At 56.4% G+C, this 24,721-nt stretch overlaps 10 protein-coding genes across 10 annotated transcripts; 7 read left to right on the top strand and 3 right to left on the bottom strand.

Moving 5' to 3' along the window:
• Positions 1–1,287: 1,287 nt before the first annotated feature.
• Positions 1,288–1,674, top strand: PG998_012915 (uncharacterized protein; the record flags this gene model as incomplete). The annotated part of the gene is made up of 1 exon (XM_066879731.1): positions 1,288–1,674. One exon carries the CDS (start codon positions 1,288–1,290, stop codon positions 1,672–1,674), a length of 387 nt encoding a protein of 128 aa, XP_066726115.1.
• Positions 1,675–2,338: 664 nt separating this feature from the next.
• PG998_012914 (Pkinase-domain-containing protein) lies at positions 2,339–4,034 on the top strand (the record flags this gene model as incomplete). The annotated part of the gene is made up of 2 exons (XM_066879730.1): positions 2,339–2,432; positions 2,731–4,034. 2 exons carry the CDS (start codon positions 2,339–2,341, stop codon positions 4,032–4,034), a joined length of 1,398 nt encoding a protein of 465 aa, XP_066726114.1.
• Positions 4,035–5,923: 1,889 nt separating this feature from the next.
• On the bottom strand, positions 5,924–6,826 carry PG998_012913 (ADP-ribosylation factor 6; the record flags this gene model as incomplete). The annotated part of the gene is made up of 3 exons (XM_066879729.1): positions 5,924–6,087; positions 6,240–6,386; positions 6,577–6,826. 3 exons carry the CDS (start codon positions 6,824–6,826, stop codon positions 5,924–5,926), a joined length of 561 nt encoding a protein of 186 aa, XP_066726113.1.
• Positions 6,827–9,264: 2,438 nt separating this feature from the next.
• Positions 9,265–10,663, top strand: PG998_012912 (DNA-directed RNA polymerase I subunit RPA43; the record flags this gene model as incomplete). Its single annotated transcript, XM_066879728.1, has 2 exons — positions 9,265–10,564; positions 10,626–10,663. 2 exons carry the CDS (start codon positions 9,265–9,267, stop codon positions 10,661–10,663), a joined length of 1,338 nt encoding a protein of 445 aa, XP_066726112.1.
• Positions 10,664–11,906: 1,243 nt separating this feature from the next.
• On the top strand, positions 11,907–15,308 carry PG998_012911 (uncharacterized protein; the record flags this gene model as incomplete). Its single annotated transcript, XM_066879727.1, has 3 exons — positions 11,907–12,379; positions 12,549–14,616; positions 14,661–15,308. The coding sequence occupies 3 exons, from the start codon at positions 11,907–11,909 to the stop codon at positions 15,306–15,308; spliced, it is 3,189 nt and encodes a 1,062-aa protein (XP_066726111.1).
• A 1,119-nt stretch (positions 15,309–16,427) lies between these two features.
• PG998_012910 (40S ribosomal protein eS24) lies at positions 16,428–17,259 on the bottom strand (the record flags this gene model as incomplete). The annotated part of the gene is made up of 4 exons (XM_066879726.1): positions 16,428–16,507; positions 16,579–16,660; positions 16,732–16,825; positions 17,177–17,259. 4 exons carry the CDS (start codon positions 17,257–17,259, stop codon positions 16,428–16,430), a joined length of 339 nt encoding a protein of 112 aa, XP_066726110.1.
• Positions 17,260–17,759: 500 nt separating this feature from the next.
• Positions 17,760–18,960, top strand: PG998_012909 (uncharacterized protein; the record flags this gene model as incomplete). The annotated part of the gene is made up of 3 exons (XM_066879725.1): positions 17,760–17,990; positions 18,165–18,292; positions 18,339–18,960. The coding sequence occupies 3 exons, from the start codon at positions 17,760–17,762 to the stop codon at positions 18,958–18,960; spliced, it is 981 nt and encodes a 326-aa protein (XP_066726109.1).
• Positions 18,961–19,676: 716 nt separating this feature from the next.
• PG998_012908 (uncharacterized protein) lies at positions 19,677–19,967 on the bottom strand (the record flags this gene model as incomplete). Its single annotated transcript, XM_066879724.1, has 1 exon — positions 19,677–19,967. The coding sequence occupies one exon, from the start codon at positions 19,965–19,967 to the stop codon at positions 19,677–19,679; it is 291 nt and encodes a 96-aa protein (XP_066726108.1).
• A 620-nt stretch (positions 19,968–20,587) lies between these two features.
• PG998_012907 (uncharacterized protein) lies at positions 20,588–21,930 on the top strand (the record flags this gene model as incomplete). The annotated part of the gene is made up of 2 exons (XM_066879723.1): positions 20,588–20,705; positions 20,768–21,930. 2 exons carry the CDS (start codon positions 20,588–20,590, stop codon positions 21,928–21,930), a joined length of 1,281 nt encoding a protein of 426 aa, XP_066726107.1.
• A 664-nt stretch (positions 21,931–22,594) lies between these two features.
• Positions 22,595–24,022, top strand: PG998_012906 (GTP cyclohydrolase II-domain-containing protein; the record flags this gene model as incomplete). The annotated part of the gene is made up of 3 exons (XM_066879722.1): positions 22,595–23,503; positions 23,590–23,859; positions 23,975–24,022. 3 exons carry the CDS (start codon positions 22,595–22,597, stop codon positions 24,020–24,022), a joined length of 1,227 nt encoding a protein of 408 aa, XP_066726106.1.
• Positions 24,023–24,721: the final 699 nt, after the last annotated feature.

The raw sequence follows: 24,721 nt of genomic DNA, 5'->3' as shown, positions 1-24,721 counted from the left end.
GGCAAGCCATGCCGACACCTGCTGTCAGAATCTAGAGGTTGCTTTTCCTCTTCAGCTATCTTCCGTCAAATGGAAGGCCGTCATTGAACAGAATACGTCACCGTCTACGTGCGGTTGAGCGGCATCGAATTATGTAAGTATCGTGGCAGTGGCATGGATTCATCGGATGGCAGGATCCCACCAAACGGACCCCGCCCTCGCAGCAAGCCACGCCCACGTCGTATCCAGCAAGACCCTCTTGTCTCTGCTCCTCCAGGCTGTTTCCATGTCCAAAAAGCCGAAGAAGAAACGAAACTCTGTAGGCCAGTAACTCCAGAAGTAAGGCGAGGGAGTGGTGAGTGGGATCAAGGAGGTTGCAGAGTGTCCGGTCGCATTTGGAACAGCAAAATCGATACCTACCAACTAACCAGCTAGCAAACTTGCTTGACTGACGACCAATCCGTCTCCAAACTGGCCCAAGCTACCCCACACGGCGGCTCTTGGCGACCCCGTGGGAGGCCGACTGCTGGCCAGCCGTTTGGCAACCACCGCAGTAGGCCGCGACAGTAGGCCGGCAGCTTTTCTGGGTTTGCTCGCTCCCAGCTGCAGTCTCCGCGTCGCACGAAACAGCAGCAAGCCATGATCTACGCGGGATGGGAGGAGTCATCGCCATGTCTGCCATGGCTTGTTGGAACATCCCGAAAGAAGGGCCTAGCTTTGTAGTGACCGGTAAAAATGTGAGATTGGTATATGAATGAGTAAGTCATCCGTTCAAACAGGGCTGCAATTGACTTTCTGTCACTTTCCGTCCCTGCTACTTACTCGCTTCTCTCCTATCTGAGTCTGTGACTCTTTGTTTCCATTTCCCACCTCACGTGTAGCGAGCGCCTGGCGTGTCTGCTCTTTTATTTTTCATCCTTACTACCCTTCAGGCTGTCGCTGGGCGATCTCCTGCAAGCATACCCTCTTAAATAATTTTCTCTCACCATATACCGGGTGACTTAAATACCATCATAGCCAGGTCGGACTTTGCAGCTATACCTTGGGGACTTTTGGCTAGACACTTCCTTCTCCGACCGAAAGTCTTATTGCCGCTCTTAATAGACAAGAGAGCATATCGTCCCCGACAGAAGAAAAAAACGAAAGATCAGAGCCATGTTGTTCCAATCGACCCCGTGGATGCAGATCCACGTGATATGGCTTCTCGTCATGCTTCCCCTGATTCAGGGAAGCCCCATCACATCCCAACTCCCCACCCAGCCGGCAACGACAACCACATTGTCATCCTCCGCAGCATCGTCATTCCCCATGGCCTCGCCGTCCCACAAACCCGTCATCACCGCGACCCCGACAGCCGCAACCCGAGCGCCCTGCCCCACGACATCCGACGTCTCCGTCGTGACAGCCGCGCCCCTGGTCCACGGCACCGGCGGCCTCCTGCGCGGCACCGGCGGGGGGCTGGTGCCCGGCAACCGCACCCGCCACCACTACAACAGCGTCAACATGAAGTTCGTCCAGACCACGTACTGGAGCTGCGTGCAGTGGCCCACCACGATGCACTGCGGCTGGCACGAGCCCATCCTCGACGCCAGCAACGGGGCCGGCTCGCGGGGCCGCGGGCGGGAGGGGGCGCAGCGCGCCGTCGGGGCCGGCCTCCTCGCGGGCCTAGTCGGGTTCTTCCTGGCAGCGGCGTGATGCAGCAAAGTAGACAAAGCTCGCGCGCGCAAAAATTCTTGTAAATATATTACTATTACTTTCAGTGACAAAAGTCCGTTCGGCGGAGAGCATCGGGCAGTCCCGGTGGATGGGACATGATGCGCAGAGTTGCGCAGGTGTAGCTACCTGCAGGAGTTCCGGGATAGGACAGGCGTCCGGATTGATTTACATGGAAGGATGTAGCAATGTGTCAATAAAACCTGCAATGCTTCTGAACATGTTGGATGCCGAAGGAGACTCATCTTGTCCCGCCACTTAAGCATTTAGTTTGGCGTTCATGCGCCACAAATCGTGGGCGCAAGCCACATTTCGTCACAGCATTCATTTAGGTTCGAGCCGAATGAGGACGAGACACGGCCTTGATCATATCATTCACAACTGCGCAAGGCACATCGAAGCCGGGTTTATTGATTTGTTCCCAAGTTTCGTTCTCTTGCATCCATCCTCAACGCGGCTACTTGCTTTCGAGTTTGGACGTACGTACATACATACAGGGCCCCATGTAGCGCCTCGAAACGTGGATCAAATACCCGAGGTGATCTCCATACATACGCCCCTTACATAGAGTACAGCGATTCTGGTGCGACCGCTCGACCGACTGTTGGCCTATGAACAAGCGGTCTCTGCTCGCTCCCTCGTTCCCATGAGTCTCACGAACCCGCAGTCCAGCTCCAGCGCACCGTCTTCCACGGCGCGGGTCCCAGGCATGAAGAGGAGCGTCCAGGCTACGTTCGACGGTAGGTCGGTTGGTTTTTGTTTCTTCTCGAGATCTACGGACCTGCATGCTCTCGGGGGCCGGCCAGTCAAAGGCTCACTCCACCCCATGGATGGACGACCCTATCTAGCCTATAAGCCTATGCATCGTTTTCCCCACCGAACAAGCCAAATGCCAAACCCTTGACCCACCGGCTACCTGCCTACCCCATGCTTACTTTCTGAAACCCGTTGGTTCCGGCGACCTGTCTATCCATCCTGTCCCTCCTTCACGTTCCCATGCTCGTGAGAAAAACAAACAGCCGCTGATGAGACGAACAGACCCCAGCGACCGCGGCCTCGGCTCCGGCTACCAATCCAAGGTGCGCGTCGTGGACCGGTACAAGGTCATCGGCTTCATCAGCAGCGGCACCTATGGGCGCGTGTACAAGGCCGTGGGCCGGCAGGGCCAGCCGGGCGAGTTCGCCATCAAGAAGTTCAAGCCCGACAAGGAGGGCGAGCAGATCCAGTACACGGGCATCTCGCAGTCGGCCGTGCGCGAGATGGCCCTGTGCTCGGAGCTGAGCAACCCCAACGTCATCCGCCTGGTCGAGATCATCCTCGAGGACAAGTGCATCTTCATGGTCTTCGAGTACGCCGAGCACGACCTCCTGCAGATCATCCACCACCACACCCAGAACCCCCGCTGCCCCATCCCCGCCACCATGGTCAAGAGCATCATGTTCCAGCTGCTCAACGGCTGCCAGTACCTGCACGCCAACTGGGTCCTGCACCGCGACCTCAAGCCCGCCAACATCATGGTCACGTCGGCGGGGCAGGTCAAGATCGGCGACCTGGGCCTGGCCCGCCTCTTCCACAAGCCGCTGCAGTCCCTCTACGGCGGTGATAAGGTCGTCGTCACCATCTGGTACCGCGCCCCCGAGCTGCTGCTGGGCAGCCGCCACTACACGCCCGCCATCGACATGTGGGCCGTGGGCTGCATCTTCGCCGAGCTGCTGTCGCTGCGGCCCATCTTCAAGGGCGAGGAGGCCAAGATGGACAGCAAGAAGACGGTGCCCTTCCAGCGCAACCAGATGCAGAAGATCGTCGACATCATGGGCATGCCCACCAAGGAGCGCTGGCCCTACCTCACCAGCATGCACGAGTACAGCTCGCTGAGCATGCTGCAGACGCCCATGATGCACCACCACTCGTCGCACCACCAGCACCACCACTCCTCCTCCTCCAAGTCGTCGTCGTCGTCGTCCGCCTCGACGTCGCACCTGGAGGAGTGGTACTACCGCACCATCGGCGCCCACGCGGGCTCGGCGACGTCGTCGCCGGCGCACGGCAACGGCGGCGGGCTGGCGTCGCTGGGCGCCGACGGCTACAAGCTGCTGGCGGGCCTGCTCGAGTACGACCCCGAGCGGCGGCTGACGGCGCAGCAGGCGCTGCAGCACCCCTTCTTCAGCACGGGCGACAAGGTCAGCAACAATTGCTTCGAGGGGCTCAAGAACACGTACCCCCAGCGCCGCGTCAGCCAGGACGACAACGACATCCGCACCAGCTCGCTGCCCGGCACCAAGCGCTCGGGCCTGCCCGACGACAGCCTGGCCCGGCCGGCGAAGCGCGTCAAGGAGGCTTAGGAGGGCAAGAAGTCCGTCGTGATTGGAGACGCGCTGCGCAAGTTCTTTCCGGGCTACAAGACACCTGAGGCGGTGGAGGGAGCTCCGAAGAGCCAGGGGTTCAGGAGGAAGAGGAGTCTCAAGAGGAGGCATCTCAAGAGGAGGAGTCTCAAGAAGAGGCGTCTCATGATGATACCCAAGAGACAGGATCTCGGGATGACTCACAAGAGACAGAAGACCATACCCAAAATTCAGAATACAAGGTCTATCTTATGGAGAATGGGGCTGCCACCATCTAGTACTCCACGGCCAAGCAGCAACCAGAGGAACGGCAAGAAGACCAGAAAGATAGCGACAGCGAAGCCACCTGGCGGTTGGGCGGTTGAGCGGTTGCCGGTTGGACGAAGAGATAACCACGACTGCGTGGTAGCATAATAGGAGAACAGCGGTAATGGGCAGACAGTTAGATAGGCAGCGAGCATGTCCTGGTAATGTTGGTTTGCGTTCCAGGGCTGGCGAGGTTCGGGGGCCGGCGAAGCGAGCTGCTCGATACTAGCTAGATAGACTTGGGCGTGTAAAGAGTACCGAGTTATAATACAAGTTCACAGATCCTCAATACGTTCTTGTGAGGCTGGAAGAAAGCTTGCATGATAACATGGCGATAACGGTTGTTCCCAAGGTATCCCAGAACGCGTCCCCCTTTCCGTTTACTTCACCACGTCTTGCCTTGCTCTCACTACACAACCTCAATGGTAGTAGAACGAAGTACAAACAAACATCAAGAAAAGAAGTTTGTTTTCAAGCCACACGGACGGACAGCCAGACAGACACAGGAACAAGCATCACATACACACAACCTCCATTATTAACCTAAAGTACGTTGGTCTACTCCCCTCCCTGCCGCTTTGGTAAAAAGTCGCCCCGTTCCCAACCCGTGCGCCACGACATCGTTTCTGCTGTCTCTCTTTCTCCAAGTCGCGCAGCTAACCACCACCCAGGATGGATCCCCCTGCTGATGTTTTTCTCTCTCTCGTCCCGCCCTTGGGGGAAACCCTGTGCTATCTAGCCGTGGCTAGGGTAGACGGAGTGAGAAAAGCGGCATGTGTAGTGTGTAGTAGGTCTTGCATCTTGCCGAGTAAGAAGAAGACCTTTGGTGGCAATGAAAACAAACAAACAGGCGGTTTGCGATCGAAGCAGCAACTCCTTTTCTCTCCCTTCTTGCTCGTCACAGGGCTCTTCCACCCCCGTCTCTCTCTCTCTACCGCTGTTTCGCTTAACACTTTCCATTTCTGCAGAAAGACCGCTTGCCGCAGTCACTCTTTTCTCTTCTCCAAAAACATCTGATCCATAAGGGGTGACTGCCGAGATACTACAACAATCGAAGGCCAAAAAAAGTAACAAGGTACAAAAACAGCAACTCGCGGTTCGGGGGAATACTAAACTAGAAAAACAAGAGAAATAATAAAAAGACCATGAGCCCGGATCGGATGCCTCCCACCTGAGCCATATATAGACAACGAGGCGTTGGGGGGTTGTGGCAACACCTCGAAAGAGAGAACGGCAACCGTTCCGTCAGCCCAATCTGTGTATAATTTGATTCCCGTTGAATGTATTACTTTCGGTTTCGGCTCTCTGCAATCGAACGCATGACGGAAAGGAACCAGGCTGAAACAAGACTTGACCAAGATTCCGGAAACCGGGTTTCAGCGGCAGTATGGAGGGACGCGCTAAAAGACTTGGGCCGCGGGATGTAGTCGTGTGTTATGGTCTATTTGTTGGGACGGGACTGGAACGAGATAATAAGAGTGGTAGGCGTTGGACGGTCGGAATGGCGAGTAAGGGGAGGGCGCTCAAGAAATACCGGCCGGATGCTCACGGTGGTTCGAAATCGGCTAGGCGGCGCTGGTCTCCTACTTCTTCGCAGGCGCAGGCGGGGCCTTGACATTGTTGGACAGCCAGGCCAGGCCCTCGAGCAGGCCTTCTCCCGTGGTGGCGCACGACGGCACGACGTACCAGACCTTGTCCTTAAGCTTGTTCAATTGAAGCGCGTCGGTGACTTCTTGCGGTTTCATGGCTAAAAGAGTGGCACACGGTAATCGTCAGCATCCTTTCTCTCTCTACGTACGGGACGACTCCATCCAGGAACTGGGTTCGTGGTGGGTTCTGGGGTGGGTTTCTGGGGAATTGGACCCAAGTGGGAGAAAGGGGGCGCGCGGGATGACCTACCGTTCGAGACATCTTGCTTGTTGGCGAAGACCAGCAGCAGACTGTCCTTCATCTCCCGATCGTTAATGATGCGATGTAATTCTTGCTTGGCCTCGTCGATTCGCGCGCGGTCCGCCGAGTCAATCACGAAAATGAGACCTTGCGTGCCTAGAATGTGTAGAAAAGACCATGTCAGCGGGGTGTTCGTTTTGAAGGAAAGCTTGTAATCGTCGCGTCGGCTTGCTTCGCAGCAGCCCTGCCGCCTCATCGCCGAGCGCATGCAAGTGTGTGCGTGTTTGTATGTGTGCGCGCGCTCGACTCGTCTCGTCGTCCTTTCTGGGGGAGGAAGCTAACTTACCGCTGAAGTAATGCCTCCACAGAGGTCGGATCTTGTCCTGGCCACCGACATCCCAGACGTTGAACTTGACGTTCTTGTATGTGACGGTCTCGACGTTGAAGCCGACGGTGGGAATGGTGGTGACGTCCTGGCCGAGCTTGAGCTTGTAGAGGATGGTGGTTTTGCCGGCGGCGTCGAGACCCAACATCAACAGGCGCATCTCCTTGGATCCGAAGATCTTGCCCATCATTTTGCTAAGTTGGCCACCCATTTTGGCGAGAAGCTGTTTGGTTCCTTTTTTTCGTCAGGCCTTGCTTGTGCTTCTTTTGCTTTTATCGATGTTTCTTCCCCTCCCGGTAGCGAGTTGGAAGCGTTCTGGCGACTTGTTTTCCGCGGAGCAGCTCCTTGGTCGGGTCGCTTTCGTGTTGTTGTCGGGGGTTCAGGGGAGAAGGAAGTTGCAGGAGGATGCGAAGGTTGCCAAAAGGGGGACAGCTCACGCCCAACAAAATCCAACGTTCGCAAGTTCGTTCGGGGGCGGCAGGCACAGGAACACGGAACAGACAGGACAGGACAAGACAGGATGAAAACGAGTTTTGGCCAGGTCGAGGAAAAGGAGGGAGGAAAAGGCACGAGCCGAAAATTGGTATTATCTGCGGAGAATTCTCTGAGCAGGTTGTATTCTTGGACAGGTTCAGGTTAGGTCGGGATCGGGTCTGATTAATTGATCAAATGGAAATGAGAACAGGCAATCCGTTTTTGGTTGGGTGGTACCGGCCGGAGGTGGGAGAGTGGGAGTGGGTGGTGGTTCTGGTGCCGGTACCTGTTCTGGTACCTGGCCTGGGCTTGTAGCTAGCCAGCTAGGCATCTTTAGGTTCTGCTTGCTAAAATGGCCGCTCCTCAGGGCTCCTCAGGGCTCCTCTCTTGGGGGGTCTACTCGAATGAATTGAATTCACTCACATACATACATATGTACATGCATACACGCCCTCGCTTGTTTTGTTTTGTCGCACTCGATAGCCGTAGGGAGTCATCTATCTCGTTTATAAATGCATGCAAACACGCATTATCGTCGGTTGAGCGCTGCTTCCCATGTTTATGTTTCGTTTCCAGCAGCCCCTGGCATTGGATGCAACAATACAAGCTGCACCTGATCCAGACCAGAAATGAGACCCCTACTGCAGCATGTAACGCTAATTACCTCCCCTACTCCCCCGAGGGCTTGCGGAAAACGTACATGCACGTAACTGCTGCACGTGGCACCGCTCCGGGTATACGAATTGGTGATTTCGTCACCGTCCGCAGTCATGGAGGCTGAGTTGATATTGCCAATTCAACCCGGTTAGGTAAGCAGCAGCAGTCCCACAGGCCCGTTCGTGGCAGATCGGCATATTCATCTCACGAAAACCTCATTGAGAAACATGGCCGACAAATGTTTCCGTTCGGCAGACCCCAGCGTGCCATCCCTCCATCGGCATGAATCAAAGCATTGCAATGTGTGTAGCGGCCAATATAACTCATCGGCATGATGTCCTACTTGTTCGTCTCGCATTTCCGAGACGGCTCTAGGGATCAGAAACGTTGCAGCACCCGTAGCACCACACCCTCTTCTGCTCCACTATGGGGAGAGCTTGATTCAGCTCAGAATAACTCATGAATTGTAATATCTGCCCTACACGCATGTTTGTTCAGGCCGATTGTTTCTGCTTCCCACGGGCTGAGACAACGAGCCGATGCCGCCTAGCGGAACTTGAGCTATGATGCGTGGCCAACGCTTTATGCACTGAGCATGGAGTGCATTAGCATCTTCCCCTAATGAGTTTCCATACGGCACATCGGGAGCTACAACTCCAAAGCGTTCCTTTTGTCCACAGCGTGCAAGTCATATGGGCAAAGCACGTCTGATCAGCCTAGTCATTGGTCTGCCCATCCTGCAGGCGGATGGCGTGTAAGCTTAAACGTGCCGCGTCAGGGCAGGGTGTGCCGCTGCGGGTCGAGCCGAGTGCCTGGTTGATTCAGTATGTATGTTTGAATCATGGGAACAGCCTTGCGCTCTGAGTCCCTTGGACTGCATGTGACAATATCACTGTAGAACATATCGCGTTATGGCTCTATGGCCTCGTATGAATCGCCATTTGTCATGAAATGCCTCCGCCGTGATAGACATGGCAACAAAGCAGTAACATCAATGCTAGGCAGGCTTCTGCCCCAGATTGTCATCAGACGACATGAGAAGAAACACGGGCACATAGTCATCGGGGATAACCGGCTTTAAGCTGCCATGGCTGGGAACTCCCACCTCTTCTTGTTATTCGTCGCAGAGGGTGAAGCCCAGATAGGTATTGAAGTGTACAATACAGGGGAAGATGTAGAGGCTTATCGATAGCGGCGGGGGAGAGTCAATTGATTGATTCTATCGATTGGCCCGACGTCTTTTAAGCTTTCGGTACGTACCGCTACCTAGTGTGCTCTGCAGCGTGGAAGTACCTGCGTATCCGGCGCTATCTTATCGCCAACTCTCTATCCTCCAATTTTTTTTCTAGCTGGTCGTCGCAGAGGTCGAGTCTCAATTCGCAGTCGGACGATTCCCCACCAACCAAGCAAAAACAATCTTGAGCAGCTCCTCGAAAACCCAAGAGTCCCAACCTTCAGCATCCCATTTCGTCTCAAGTGGTGTACTTCGAGAGCACCGGACGGGTGCTGCCAAACATCATGGCTGCCGAGCAAGTTAAAACAAAGGCGAAGCGCGAACACAAGTCAAAAAAGCGGATACGAGATGGCCAGGAGGACGCCGAAGGCGCCGAGGTGCAGCGCAAGCACAAGCGCTCCAAGAGCGAGAAGCCCGAATCGGTAGCAGACGAGGACGAAACCGTGCCAGCCCAGCAGAGCGAACCAGACGAGGCCGAGGTGCCCAAGAAGAAGCGAAGCAAAGAGGACAAGGACAAAAAGAAGAAGAAGAAGAAGGACAAGCACAGCAGCGAAGAAGCCCCCTCGGAACCGAGCAAGCAACCACCGCAAGATGACGAAATGGACATCGACGAGCCCGCCGGCGTCTCGGCCACCGGCCACCTAAAACAGATACCCCAGCAACCGTTCCCCTTCTTCAAGCAGACCGTGTCGCGCTACCTGCCGCTCTTCCCCGCGGGCATGGTCGAGCCCGTCGACGGCTACGCCGAGCAGCACCTGAAGCCGCTGCTCAACCGCTACGTGCGCGAGTTCAAGGGCGTGCTACTTAACTACCGCCGCGTCCGCCTGGGCGAGGCGCCCAACCGCGGCTCGCTCACCGAGGCGAGCGACATGGGCGGCGACGACTGCGACGAGGCGCTGCTCGAGACCATCGACGAGTACGCCGCCGGCTTCGGCTGGCTGACGGCCGAGGTCGACCTGTTCAAGCCGTCCCGCGGCGCCCCGCTTGAAGGCGTTCTCAACATGGCCACCGAGGGCCACCTGGGCGTCGTCTGCTGGGGCATGTTCAACGCCTCCATCGAGGCCTCGCGCCTGCCCAAGGGTTGGAATTGGGTCAGCACCCTGAGCAAGAACCGGTACAAGGACTTCAGGCTCCCCACGCCCGAGCCGACCGAGGAGGGCCAGGAGGCGCCGGAACAGGACGGAGAGGGCGAAGGCGAGGGCGAGGGCGAGGCGGAAAAGGAGGGCGACGACGTCACACAACTATACAGCACGGGCTACTGGGCCGACGAGAACGGGCAGAAGGTCGAGGGCACGGTGCAGTTCCGCATCAAGAACTTCGACGTCGGCCAGAGCGGCGAGTACGGCTACCTCAGCATCGAGGGCACCATGCTGGACGCCGACGAGGAGCACAAGCAGGCGGTCGAGGAGCTGGAGCGCAAGCGGCGGCGCGACCTGCGCGGCGGTGCTGCCAGCTTCGGGGCGCGCAAGACGCGCTTCTTGCCCGACTTCAGCGTCACCAAGTTCGGCGCCGACGACGAGGAGGAGGACCAGGCCAAGCGCGCCGAGATCTGGAAGGGAGCCGGCCCGCTAGCGTCACGGCCGAGTAGAAGAGGAAGAAGAAGAAAGACGATTCCTAATGTTCACTATGCACTGATGTCTGACAGCGGTCATGCCTTTTTCCCAATTCGCCGAGTCCCAGTGATGTGTGCGAGTTTCCGGATCTTTGTGAATGTATAAGCCATTGAATGGGATGTCGCTTGGAACCAAACTTGCTCCCCCTTCTTAGTCCTCGACCATGCTTGCTGCGTGCCTTCGGCCCTCGCCCTGGTTCCTAGCATTGAAATCCGGAAGGCCACCACCCTTCAATACCTGGGCCCATTCGTCGCATCGACGGATTAGCTGTAGCCTTTCCCGCTTGCTGCCCTGATCTCGGCGTTTGCTAGTATCCCCAGCTCTCGGCGTCAAATAGACTAGCGACACCTGCTTAAAACGAATCCAGCTCATTCCAGGTTTCGATCGAATTTTTGATTACCTTGGTTTGAAGGCTGGTTCCCGATGTAATAATTTCGATTTGTATATCCCCATTTCCCATCGCCGGAGCCTGGGCCCTTGACAACTTAAGCAAACACGACACTGCGATGAGAACACAGTTCCGTGCGTGTGAGCCTTGATGAGCTGTCCCGATTGTACATTGACCCCCTATTCAGATCCACCAGCCACACTTGTGGCTGGTCAACGATCTGATCCAACGACACCTGATTTGGGGCACATACGAAAAGATAAAGGGTGACATAAAGGTCGAGGAGTCGTCCCGCAATACTCTTGCCATTCTTTATTCCTTCTTTTACCCCCTTTATTCACTCTCCCAACCCGCCGCTTCATGACGATCAGAGCTCCTTGGTGGGAAGTGACCAACATCGCCCGTTACAACACCACCTTTTTGCGAATATCAAGGTCATGAACCTAGGAAAGCTCTTCCTCTTTTTTGCGGGGGCTTTTGTCCGTGACTGGCCGGCATTTTCTATGGACGGGCTTTGACGTTAGTAGGGGATATGCCGAGAGAAAAGGGGCGGCTTTGTCGACAGGGTCGTCGCTACAAGGAAACAAGGAAGCACGGAACCTTTGCTCTGTTTTGCGATCAAAAGTGTTGTTATTGCAGGAACGAGGGTGGCTTTTGCTACAGCGTACGGTGTTTTATTTCTAAGAGAGAAAGAATGTACTCGTTTTATAACCTAGTAATGGTCGTTGAGTATGATTCGGAGTATAAGAGCGCTGTCGATCCTCCTCTCCTTATTGTCTTTTAGTACTCGACAGATCAACCGAACCGACACAGAAGAACTACATTATTCAGCTAGAACTTCATCCCGACATTCGTAATTCAAATTATCGACTGTTTCCCTCGCATTACGCCAAATCCGCACTAATATTCATTGTACTCTTGTACAATGGCAGCTAACACCAGGGGGCAGACTCCTGCCGCCAGCCCATCCGAGCTCATACTCAGGGAGGTCAGGGACATCAACCGAAAAATTGAGGAGTCGACTCGCTCCGGTGCGAACGTGCTCATCCGCGTCGCGCAGGACAATGGCCAGTTCTTCGAGAATTACATCGGCCAGATCACAAACGGTACCTATACCGAGGCGGGGAACCTGGACTGGAAACTGTTAAGCAAGTGGGTTGTCGAGTCGATGCGCCGGGCCGCCGGCCACGAAATCCGTGCGGATGAAGAGGACATCACACAGTTTACTGTGCTCGGCATCGGCAACGCAAAACTGGCCGTGGACAGATTGGGATTCATCGGTCTCCTGATCGACTGGAAGGAGGGCACCAGGGCGTTGCCCCGAACCCCAGACGGGCACTCGATATGCATCGAGTTCGAGAGCGAGTTTCTCATCAGAGAGAGGAACAGGCCCCATCCGTCCGTTGAAGGGGGGAACGACGAGGCAGAGGTCCCCGAGGGGCCGCCGGGATCCGTGCCGCCGGGACGCCTTCCTTCCCTGCCGCGGGGATCCGTTCCTCCCCCCGGCGAGGGAAGTGCGGAGGGCCGACGAGGAAAGGAACCAACGCGCGGTTGCGAGAGCGCATAGGCGGGTAACTGAAGAATCGTCGTCGCCCGGCGAACTGCTGCGCGACCAGCAACGCTTTGGCAGTGGTTCCGATGCAGTGAGCACCGACAGCCACGAGGACGCCGTCTACGAGGGCAATGATGAGGCGATCGACAATATAGAAACGGTAAACAAGGAGAAGAAGGGTAACAGCCCGTCCGCCTCGGAGCTGGAAGAGGGGTATCAGGACCAGCAGGTCCTCGAAGCACTCGACCGGGCGGGCCCGAGGGCGGACATCAGGCGGGGCGGCGACGTCTACTGGCGAACCAAGGTCGAGGTCTTCTTCACGAACAGGGATCCGGCCACGCGGAAATTCGCTCTCCCCGGGCTCAGTTCCCCGATAGAGGACTATCAGGCCGCCGCCATCGTGTGGCTACTGACCAGGATCCACGACGACAAGGTAGCCGGGTGCATGCTTGCCGACGACATGGGGCTGGGCAAGACATTCACGACGTTCGCGACCATCATGGCACATCACTATTGCCAATCGGCCTTTCGCGAGGTGCAGAGATCCTGGAATCAAAGGTCCTCGAGGGGCCCCTCACCAGCCGCTCGTCAATGGCAACATAACGCGAGGGACGCCCAACCGGGGGTCGCCTGCCCGCGGCAGGGCAAGAACCCCTACGGGCTACAGTGCCCATGCGTGGTGGGCGGCGTGGCGAGGCAAGTGGTAGAGAGCATGCCCGACTTGCCCAGCATCGTTGTGGTCCCTGCAAGCGGCGCCGAAATCTGGGTCGGCGAATGGAACAAGTTCGTGCAGAAGGATGAGCGCTACCCTTCGAAGAGCATGGAACTGTACGTCGGTATAGATAATTACAAAGACAAGCCGAACTTGAAGGATTTCTGCGTGGACATGACAAAGGCTCAAGAAGACGATCGCTCATCCCAGGCCGACGAAGACGTCGAGAACGGTATTCTAATCAGGCCTAGCTTGCCCTTCATAGGGGGCAGTAGCAACGTTTTGCTACTAACAAAGGAGCGTACTTCCCACATAATGAGAAGATGGACTGATGGCTTTTACTCCCAAGTTGAGTGGACAGTTCCCTCCGCTGAGCCAAATTACCAAATGGCCGGCCTCACACCAGTCGCCGGCTGTGCCATCATGATCATGGATGAGTGGCACACCTACAAGGGCAGCAGCGGAACCGGAAGGGAAAACAACGGTCCCTTCGATTTGTTGAGCAGCTTCAAATTCCAGAACAGCCCCACGCTGGCTGTGGGATGTTCGGGCAACGGTATGACGGTCGGTCCAGCCGGGTGGCGGCGTCTGGTCACACATACACTGGATAGCATCAAAAGACACAAGTTTGAGGATGTCCAGCTGGGCCGGCTCCGGGCCCTAGCCACGTACAGAGACCTGATAACCGATTGGGATGTTATGCAGAGAAACGTGGAATACTCGGACGGGACCTCGAAGGAAGTTGTTGATGAGAGCAGAGGCCGAGTTCAAACTGATTTCGTGCGGGGGATTACCAAAATGATGATTCGTCGCACCAAGGAAGACAAATTCCGTGAGCAAGCTATCGTGGACATCGCAGAACCCGTGATGACGACGATGCCGCTCAAGATCCCAGAAGGGACCCCAACACACAATGTGTTGGTTGATTACTTCCAACGAATCCAGCACTGGGTGAGACTCGAGCACAAAGACAGGATGGACCAATGGCGCGAGGGCGGCAAACAGGGACCGGAACCATCGCTGGCCAGGGCGGAACGCATGGTCCTGATGGAAAATAACCCAGGTGGCGGCAATAGGAGGAAGAAGACCGGGATGCGCAAGCATGGCCACAATGCCTTCACCAGATGCTTGCGGGCCGTGACATATCCGGACGTGATTCGCATCGCCAACTCCAAGGACCTGACACACCTGAGGCCGTACTTGAACAACAGCGCAAGATTGCATCCGCTCACATCCGCTTTTACCGACGCAACCCTCAGGCCTGATAGAACACCACGATCTATTGTTGCCATGCTACGAGCGTCACCGTTCCATGACCACATCGCAGCCTTGCAGAAAGGCTCGCCCAAGTTCGAAGCCCTTTGCGATCTAGTAGCAAAGCAACTTCTCCATACCAGGCGCGACTCGCCCGTCAGGGCTCAAAGACGACAGCAGGGCCTCTCCGATACGGAAATCGGGGGGCACCGCCGGCAGACGGAAGCGACGTTCGACACATGGTTGTCTTTACGGAATCCCCGCTGTCCGCATATCTGACGGCGTTGTGCCTCCAGGCCAGGTTTATGGACAACAACGAGACGGACGAGAACGGGCGGAAGCAGCTCTCGACCCTAGTCGAGGTGATCTTGATTCACTCGAGCCTTCCGCCCCGAGCAGCAGGGGCAAAAACAGCGTGGAAGAGCCGTAGGGGTGCCTTCGAGTACTTTAGTCAAGATTGCGCACCGACCGACAAGAACAAGATCCTTGTGGGCACATATCAGCTCATATCGACCATGCATAACTTCCAGCGAGCCTCGAGCGCTGTGATGCTGGACGTGTCCACGCCGGTCCAGAGGCAGCAGGCTAAAGACCGCGTCTTCCGCCGGGGCCAGGTCTGCACGGCCCAGATCACCGAGATGTATTACCGCAACCACGTCTTCGAGGCCCAGCGCCACCAGAGGATCGAGGGCAATCTGAAGATGGAACAAATCGACTGGACTGCTTTCGGGGGCGTTGCCGAGGAATTAGAGGAGGGCAACGATGGTCACGACCCGGATTACATCTCGGAGGGAGAATTATACGGTTAGAGGCAATTACATGTAGTATTGTTTCTTCCTATGTCATGGGCGTTTGGGTCATAGGTCTGTTTCTATCACCGAGAATGACTTAATACAAGCTTATGTATAATTTGATTATCTTGAATGTGTGTGATGCGTGATAATCGGAAAAGACTATTTCAGGGGGTGTCGCCCCCAGCATCCCCCATCACGAACCGCAAGTTTAGGCCAGGACATCGAATTAAAGAGCTTATGGGCATCTATCTCATTGACATCGCACAGCTAACTTCAAACATATGGCGAAAGTAGAAGAAAGAGGAACGAACTTACTGACCCGTACACTGGCTGCAGATGGCAGTGCCAAGTCACCCCGGGCAGATAAGGGGACTGCGGCGTCTGACTTCTACTTCTGGTCTTCACATAAAAGAGGCCAAGGTAGAAAAAATGGAAAGAGACAAGCATCAAAGAACAAATGTTGCCGTCATCTCTAGCTGACCCTTGTGTCACCCAGGTGTGACATGATATCTCAAGAGTTCCGAGGGAGGTGGGTCATCTAATTGCATATCAAAAATGTCGATGACGGACTATCATCTACAGATAATTCACGTACTCAGTCTCGACCACCGATGGCAGACGGAAGAGAAACAGTGGACCGGCTTGGATGGAAGCTCCTTGGAAACGCTAGCGCGTCAATACTTAGAAACACATATCCCGATGGCGTTGCACGAAGCGAAGACGGATGGGTGACTTCCAAAAATGTTCATTGCGTCTTTGTTGGCATGGCTTTTGCTGCGCTGGTCTGGCGGTAGCACGGATCACATGTAGAGGCGGCTGGTTTCAATCAAAGAGCTTGCTTGGGTACTTAAAACATGTTTTCAGAACCGGAAAACCCTTTATTGTATGCTACCGTGAATGGAAGAAATTCGTCTCATTCATGTCCAGCCGTTGCCTCGAAACAAAGTCGACCAGCCAAATATCAATAGGCCGGTGCGAGACCGAGACCGAGACCAGTATACGTTCGTATCAGATGTATTTCACATCTGGATATCGTTGATCTGTATAATGCACACAATAGATGCACCCATAAGCCAGCCGATGCCGAGAGCCAAACCCACCCGGCCAAAGACAAGAACTCCTGAATCAGATCGTCTATTTCTCCTTCTTGGCCTTGGCACCCTTGACCTTGGCCGTACCACGCAGAGTCTTTTGGCGGTTCTTGCGTTGCTTGCCTGTTCACCAGAAGAGTCAGTATTGCTGGACCAGCAGGAGGGAGACGTGAGTCGTGATGGGGAAAACGTACGCTGCTGTCGGGATGCGCGCTCGGGCTTGACGGCCAGGCCAACGCGGACCAATCTGTACTGGGGCTCGAACTTCTTCATGGCCTCGGGGAATCGTAGACGAGGGCGAAGCCGGTGGTCTTGCCACCACCGAACTGGGTGCGTAGGCCGAAGACGGAGACCTGATCCTTCTGGGCCTTGTACATGCCGGAGATCTTCTCACGGAGCTGGTCCTTGGAGATGTTGGGGCGGCCGGGGTGCAGAATGTCACTGGAGAAAAAAAGCCAAGGTCAGTTTCCATTGTCCAAATCAGTGTTGTGCTTTCCCCGCGGTATCCTGCGCCGTCGGGTGCCAAATGCCAAATGCCAAAAATGCCAATTGCCGTTTGTGACTTGCGCCAGCAGCCAGAATTGCCAGCCATCATCTTCGTCATCCCAATAGCCCTCTTCTTCTTTCGTTCTTCCGGCTTGCCACACTGCTGCTGGTCGGAATCGGGACTCCCAAGATGATGGATTTTGATGGCTCTGCTGAGGCAGTTTGACGGCGATTCGATAGATGAGGCTCGCGGGCGGATGGCATCGCAGGGCTTTGGCGGCGGAGGGAGGAAAGAATTGTACTCACACGACCATCTGCTTGCGACCCAGGAGAGGGTTGCGGATGAACTTGCGAGTTCGCAGGGTGACGGGGGTCTCGGAGTCAGCCATGTTGACGATCTGGCGCGATGTCTCTGCTGATCGAAGTTGTCGTGGATGGGTTGAGAGAGATGGCGATTTGGGAGGGGTGGGAAGGAAATGTCGACTTTCGCCCTTATTTTTTCTTTCTGACCTTAGTGGTTCAGTATCCGCTCTGGCCTTTGGTGGTCAAGAGTGTGCGTTGCTTTCATTTGCTTAGGCTAAGCCCAGGGTGTTGCACTGGCCCGTGCGTTCTTTTGCTCTGGTGGATTGGTGCACCTTTTTTCGCACTTCGAAGCCCTACCCTAATCAATTGAGTCTTGTGGCTTGTGCTCTGTCCGGCTGCTCTGCCTTCTGCCCTACTCAAGCCACCGCCACAACTGACTGCCCCACGCCTCAGCTCTTGCCTTTACATACCTTTGACTCACCCCACATTTCCCGAGTGCTCAGTTCTGTTCCTTGTCATCCACCCGCAATGGAAGTCCTCGGTTGCTACATGCATTTCAACCCTTCTTTGTCCAGCTCCAGCTCCCATGGATGAAGTCAGCGTCAATCGGTTTTGCAGCCAGTATCTGCAGCTGGAAAGAGACTTGGACTACCCCACGGGCCAGCTCTTGCGGGAGGCCCATGTTCAAGACGCTTTGCATCATCGGCTCTTTGCGGGTGATGCGCTTGCCCACCCGCCCCCTGCAAGATATCAGGTCCGGGTGTTGAAAGAATTGGTCTCGAGGATCGAAGCAAGCATCGATGACTGGGAAGAACATGTAAGGCGTATATCGAATCTACATTTTTGCCTACTGGACACAAATCGATGACAATGAGTAACGAAACAATACTATGATCATCATCACCTTTGCCCTTCATGTGCCCATTTGCATTTCACATGGCACCCGTCCCCCTGTCCCGTCAAGATACCCCAGCCTGACTCCATTTCCTAGGGAGTGTCCGACGACCTGATGGCCCAGCTCTCGGAGCTTCTTGCGGCGCCCATGCCCGAGGAGCTCATAGCTGTCCAGCAGAAGGCCTATGTCACATATTCACAATCGTTGCTTAGTGGTGACTCCGGGTCCGGGGCAAGCGCAGGCCCCTATCCACATGTTACTCTCCTCGAGTCGCGCCATCTCATCTCGGCCGGCGGCACCACCGGGCTTCGGACCTGGGAAGCCGCTCTCCATCTGGGCCAATACCTCTGCACACCCTTCTCTTGTACAAGACAAGCGAGTGCTCGAGCTGGGCGCCGGGACCGGCTACGTCTCGATCCTATGTGCTAAACATCTGGCTCCATCTCAAGTCATCGCCTCGGATGGGTCCGACGATGTCGTGGCTAACCTTCCCGAGAACTTTTACCTGAACGGGCTGCAAGATTCCCGGGCCATCTCGGCCATGGACCTGAAATGGGGACACGCTCTTGTAGGCACCGAGGAGGCTGAGTGGAACGGTGGTCAGCCCATTGATCTCGTGCTTGGCGCCGATGTTACCTACGACGAGAGCGTCATCCCGTCGCTTGTCGCTACCATAGACGATCTGTTCGACATGTTTCCGCGCGTCCTCGTAATCATTACGGCCACGGAAAGAAACCGTCAGACCTTTGATGCTTTCATCAACGTCTGTCAGAAACGAACCCTTGATATCGAGGAGGTCAAGTTTGACATCACCCCTCAAGACGCGCAGACCGGCCCCTTCTACAGCGACAAGGTACCCATCCGGATTTGCAGGATCACACGAGGGCGATAACGCGACTGTCTGGCGGTACAGGCCCCCTGTTCGTGCTTTGTGTGTTGCTGGAATGAGTCACTGGCCGGCGTAAGCCAGTGAGTGCGAAAGCGACCGAAAGCTTGGGGCTGACAGTTGCTTGCTGACCACGACACCCACATGGTTGTCGTTCATTTGTTGAATAAGGATTATTACCCCAGGTTCGTATGCATGGTAACCCACTGAGATTATCCATCCCAGATTGGATATGCCGGATGACTCAGTTGATGCTTGTCCGTCGATGACGGCAGAGTGTATGCGAGGTTTCTGACCGTCCCGCAACTCTCATCATGTCTTGAATGGGTTTATCCGTAGGGAAAGCCCAGGCAGAGTCTCCGTCATACATGACGAACTATGAAGACAGACGGAGTTTGCACTTAGTTTCGGTGACTGCATTCGTGAGGCACCCAGTCCAACGTACATCTCCATCGTGTCTAGAAAGGGAGGAGGGGCAATACCCATGATTTAGATACAGCGGAAGAGCCTTGTTGTCGCTTTGGTCGTTTTTCACATCCATGGTAGAACAAGCAGAGGCTTGGCAGCCTGCAGCTATGATTGGAGTTCGATGTTTAGTAACCTAATAACCGCATTGACGAGTTGACGAATTCACGAGTTAACAGTTCATTCAACAAATTCACAATCGCTAGAGAAATGAGGTATCGAAGTGTATATAGAACTTTTATTCCAACCTTTGGAAGTTAGCTGTCGTGGTTACCCGGCGCTACGCGCGACGGCGCCGTTCCGTAGACATCGACAGCCTCGGTGGGTGGGCCGGTGGCGGTGAGTGACAGGTCGGGCCACAGCAGACAGGAATTTTGTATCAGTGATGTTCTGGCCAAGTCCGACTCTTCCATTTTGGAGCACGCTAATGGATGCCTGCCCGCCGGCGACGACTCATCGTCCTCGAAGGATGCGGGTGCCTGGCCGTCCGGTAGCGAGTCCGAGTTCTTAATTCCGCCCTTGTCAGTCGAATCCATATCGCCGAACATTGCTTTGAAATCACCTGGGCCCTGGGTGTCCGAGGGTCCGGCCTTGCCAGCACATCTGGTTTTCCCCTCTTGGCGTAACCCAGTAGCGGGCAGACTAATATCTCCGCCTTTTTCGTTTTCAGTGGACAGGGTTGCAAACCTATCCGTGGTGAAGGAAGGATGCATGAATGAACTGTTAGTAGGGGGATGCTACGAGTAAGGAATCCCGTGGATTCGGTGACTATTCCCAGGTTGGGCTGTCTCCGGTGTCACTAGTTTAAAGTACGGGGCCGCGGCGTTGCAATCTGCTCACACCTACCGCGGTCTGCTCGCTGCCTACCGACACCCGTAGCCAACAGACGAATGGGGAGCCTGGCAAACGGCCCGAGGCGTCTTCGAGATGTCGCGGCCATGGAGACTTTTCTAGGCCTTCTGCGGTGTGTTTGTTGTTCCGACTAGACAGATATAAAGCGGACCGTACATTGCATTGAACGTCGGGTTGGGGGTCATACCATATAGCATCTACCAACATACCACTACTAGACTCACCTTCATAAAGAGTCGGTTTGTTGTGTTTTATTTTTCTTCCGACGTGATTATTTTCTTCCCTAAGAGATATATTTAATCTTGACCTGCCCATCATGTCGCCCGAACAGACTGTCGAGCCTCCTCGGTTCGAGTCGGAGCCTACGGACCTGGCGCCGTTAAGGCAGCCGCTCCAGTTCCCCTTCTCCGGCCGGGTTGCCCCGAACCCACTCAGTAAGTATCGAGCTCACCTCATTGCCACAGCAATGCACTGACCGAACCCTCTTTCTCTACAGTGAACGCCGCCATGAGCGAGCGGCTTTCCACCTGGTCGGCGACGGATCCTGAGGCCAGCGGCATCCCCATGCCGGAGTTGATCACCCTGTACCGGCGGTGGGGCGCGGGCGGCTGGGGGCAGTTGGTGACGGGCAACGTCATGATCGACCACGACCACCTCGAGTCGCCGGGCAACCCCATCGTCCCGCTGGACGCGCCCATGTCGGGCCCGCGGTTCGAGGCCTTCCAGCAGCTGGCGGCGGCGGGCAAGGAGCACGGCAGCCTGATGGTGGCGCAGGTCGGCCACGCGGGCCGCCAGACCACCGTCGCGCCGACGCCCATCAGCGCCAGCGACGTCCAGGTCCACGCGCCCAAGATGGCCGCCATGGGCAAGGTGTTCGGCGTGCCGCGGCCCGCGACGAAGGAGGACATCCAGCACATCGTCGCCTCCTTCGCCCACGCCGCCGAGTACCTCGAGAAGGCCGGCTTTGACGGCATCCAGCTGCACGGCGCCCACGGCTACCTGCTGGCGCAGTTCCTGAGCCTGACGAGCAACCGCCGCACCGACGAGTACGGCGGCAGCCTGGAGAACCGGATGCGGCTGATCCTGGAGGTGACGGCGGCCATCAAGGCCAGGATCTCGCCGAGCTTCGTGCTGGGCATCAAGATCAACTCGGTCGAGTTCCAGGAGCGGGGCTTCACCGAGGACGAGGCGACGGTGCTGTGCGAGGCGCTGGAGAAGGCCGGCTTCGACTACGTCGAGACGAGCGGCGGCACGTACGAGGCCGTGGGCCAGGTGTACCGGCAGGAGAGCACGCGGCGGCGCGAGGCGTACTTCGTCGAGTTCTCGGAGCAGATCGCGAAGCGCCTCGCCAAGACCAAGGTCTACACGACCGGCGGGCTCAAGACGGCGGCGGGCATGGCGGCGGTGCTGCGCAGCGGCGTCGACGGGCTGGGCATCGGGCGCGCCGCGGCCCAGGAGCCCGACCTGCCGCTCAAGCTGCTCTCCGGCAAGGTCGCGGGCATCATGAAGTACGCCCTCGGCGAGGACGACACGTGGGCCCGCGTCGGGTCCGCCGTCGTGCAGATCCAGCAGATGGGCCGCGGCGAGGAGCCCATCGACCTGACCGACGCCGAGAACGCGAAGAAGGTGCAGGCCATCTTGGCCGCGAAGGCTGCGTAGATATAGTTATGGTTTGCCGGGTCAAACGAGTCACATTGTGATCGCCCGAGTCAAATACCGGGAGACGAGACAGTCGCCGCACCAGCCAAGGCGTTCATTCCCTCGTCGTCGGTAATACCGAGGGACTGTATTCAAACAACTACAGGTTTCCAAAACAGAATAACATGTATATACAATACCAGTCATGGCGAATGTGTAAGCTGACTAATGTTGGGCCTATACTGACATGTGTGATGAGCTAATGATCAATCACCCCAAAAATGGGTCGAAGGGTCCCCTGGAAAGTGAGACAAGCCTAGACAAGCCCAGGAAAAAAGAGGCTAAGGTTAGATCATCATCAAGCGAATCTTCCGTCCCCTTCCATGACTGCTATATACGCCGACTCTCCTAGATGTGAAGTCCGGATCTTGTGCATGCGTTCTCTTGCTCATATTTCCAATCCACTGTATCCTGCTTTCCACCAAAGCCCCCGATAGAAGAGTTTCTAGATCAATCAGTCCGTTGCCCACCCCACCACGAAAGACACACTTCCCCCAAAAGAACCCCGCCATTGCCGAAGCCGAACGCCCGCCGCCTGCCGGGACATCCAACAAACTCTCTGTCCTCTTCTTGGACATCGCAAGTCCCCCCGTCGCATGCGAAGCCGAAACCAATTGACGGACCAATGGACCCAGGGAAGGACGCTGGCCAGGCTGGGCAGCAGCAGAAGGAGGGACAAGAACAACAGCATGTGCTGCCAGTAGCCACGCCGACAGAGCAACTGCCCTCCTTCTACTCGCCGAGGACGCAACCGACCGTGCCAGACCATGAGGGCGACACCAAGCTGAGGAGCGACCTGCTCAACATCTCCGCATTGGCCGCGACCGCCAACCCGCACCCAGCCGCCCCGACGTCGGCGCCCTCGACGCACGCGACCGCGACGGGCGCCACGACGCCCAGCACGGAGCAGCCGCCGCCGCCCTCTCTGCTTTCGCCGCAGTTCACGCCGCCGTCGACGCCGGGGTTCGCGACGCCGAGCTCGGAGTCGGAGCGGAGCCAGCAGCTGCCGCGCGGGGTGCCCGTCGACACGGCGCGCGACGGGGCCTCGAAGAAGCGCCCCCGGCTGCTCGAGACGCTGCCCGAGGTGCAGTGCGTCGTGCGCGCCCGCATCCCCACCGTCGCCGGCACCGAGATGTTCCTGCACCTCTACACCAACAACGTCGACAGCAAGGAGCACCTCGCCATCGTCTTCGGCCCCCACATCCGCAGCCGCTCGCTCGACGCGCCCCGCGACGGCGAGACCGAGATGGACCGCATGGTGCGCGGCGCCTACACGGGGCGCCTGTTCCCCGGCCGGACCCAGAGCGGCATGATGTTGTCCGGTGGGGGTCGCGCAGCAGCAGGAGGAGGAGAAGAAGAAGAGGGGGAGAATTCCGCGTCACAACAACAACAACTACAACCGCCACATGCTGCTACGGCGCCCCTGGTCCGCATACATTCCGAGTGCTACACGGGCGAGACGGCGTGGTCGGCGCGCTGCGACTGCGGCGAGCAGCTGGACGAGGCGGCGCGGCTGATGTCGCTGCCGGCGCAGGCGCAGCACGGGGGCATCATCATCTACCTGCGCCAGGAGGGGCGGGGGATCGGGCTGGGGAGAAGCTCAAAGCGTACAACCTGCAGGACCTGGGCAGCGACACGGTCGAGGCCAACCTTTTGTTAAGACACCCGGCCGACGCGCGGTCGTACGGCCTGGCCACGGCCATGCTGCGCGACCTCGGCCAGGACCACGTCCGCCTGCTCACCAACAACCCGGACAAGATCCGCGCCGTCGAGGGGCCCAACCGCGAGGTCCGCGTCGTCGAGCGCGTCGCCATGGTGCCCCTCAGCTGGAAGGGCAAGAAGGGGGAGGGGTTCCGGAGCCAGGAGGTCGAGGGCTATCTGAGGACAAAAGTGAGTTTGCATGCGTTACAACAACGCCTATCCGTTCTCCAAGTGTGCTACTCGTACACCTAGCCACCAAATTCAAGTGTGGTGCACATTTGCTAATGAAAAACCTGCGGCACAGATCGAGAAAATGGGACACATGTTGGATATGGGCGGTATGCCCCCGTAAATCGACGCCGAAAGGAAGCAACTATTCACCACCTTGTTATGCGATGCGATATCGGGTGGAAGGGTCATCAGACAACCATCTACTGAATGGCATGCTATATCAAGGAAATATTATATATTTATATATTTTTGGATATCGCCAAAGCATCTACTCCATGCCCGGCACTATAGAACTGAAAAGATTACATCCAAGCTGCGGCTATCAGTCTACTATTCCCGTCACCAATAATGGCCAGCGTTACCTGTTGGGACCGGCTGGGTAATAGGCCTTAATGTTCGAGTAGCCCCTCCGACATCATCTTGCGACTCTGTTATAGTCCATCCCTAACAAGTACCGACTTGAAACGCATTGCTTTCTTGGGAACCTATCGGGGCATACGGCTAGAGTCGCCATTGGTTGAAGTAGAGAAAACGGAGAACATTGGGGATGGAAACACAGATACTAGTTTCTTTCCTTTTTTCCCCCTCTTGTGTGGTCACTTGACCCTATCCGTCTGCCGGCATGCCTTCTGTCAAACGGCGACATGGCCCCAATGACGGCGAGCCTTGTGAGACATGATTTCAGCCCGATGGACCGATGAGCCGATGGGTACGGGATCGGTGGGTTGGCAGCTTGGCGAGCAGTTGGAGGGGAACGTGCTCTGTTGACGATGAACAAACGATGATGATGACCGATCCTTCCCTTCCCTGTGAGTGCACG

This window comes from Apiospora kogelbergensis (genome assembly GCF_038363985.1).
Source record: "Apiospora kogelbergensis strain CBS 113332 chromosome Unknown utg000008l_segment0_segment0, whole genome shotgun sequence".
In the NCBI taxonomy this organism is placed as follows: Eukaryota; Fungi; Ascomycota; class Sordariomycetes; order Amphisphaeriales; family Apiosporaceae; genus Apiospora; species Apiospora kogelbergensis.
Note: the sequence above shows the minus strand (reverse complement) of the source record. Positions and strands in the feature narration are given on the sequence as shown.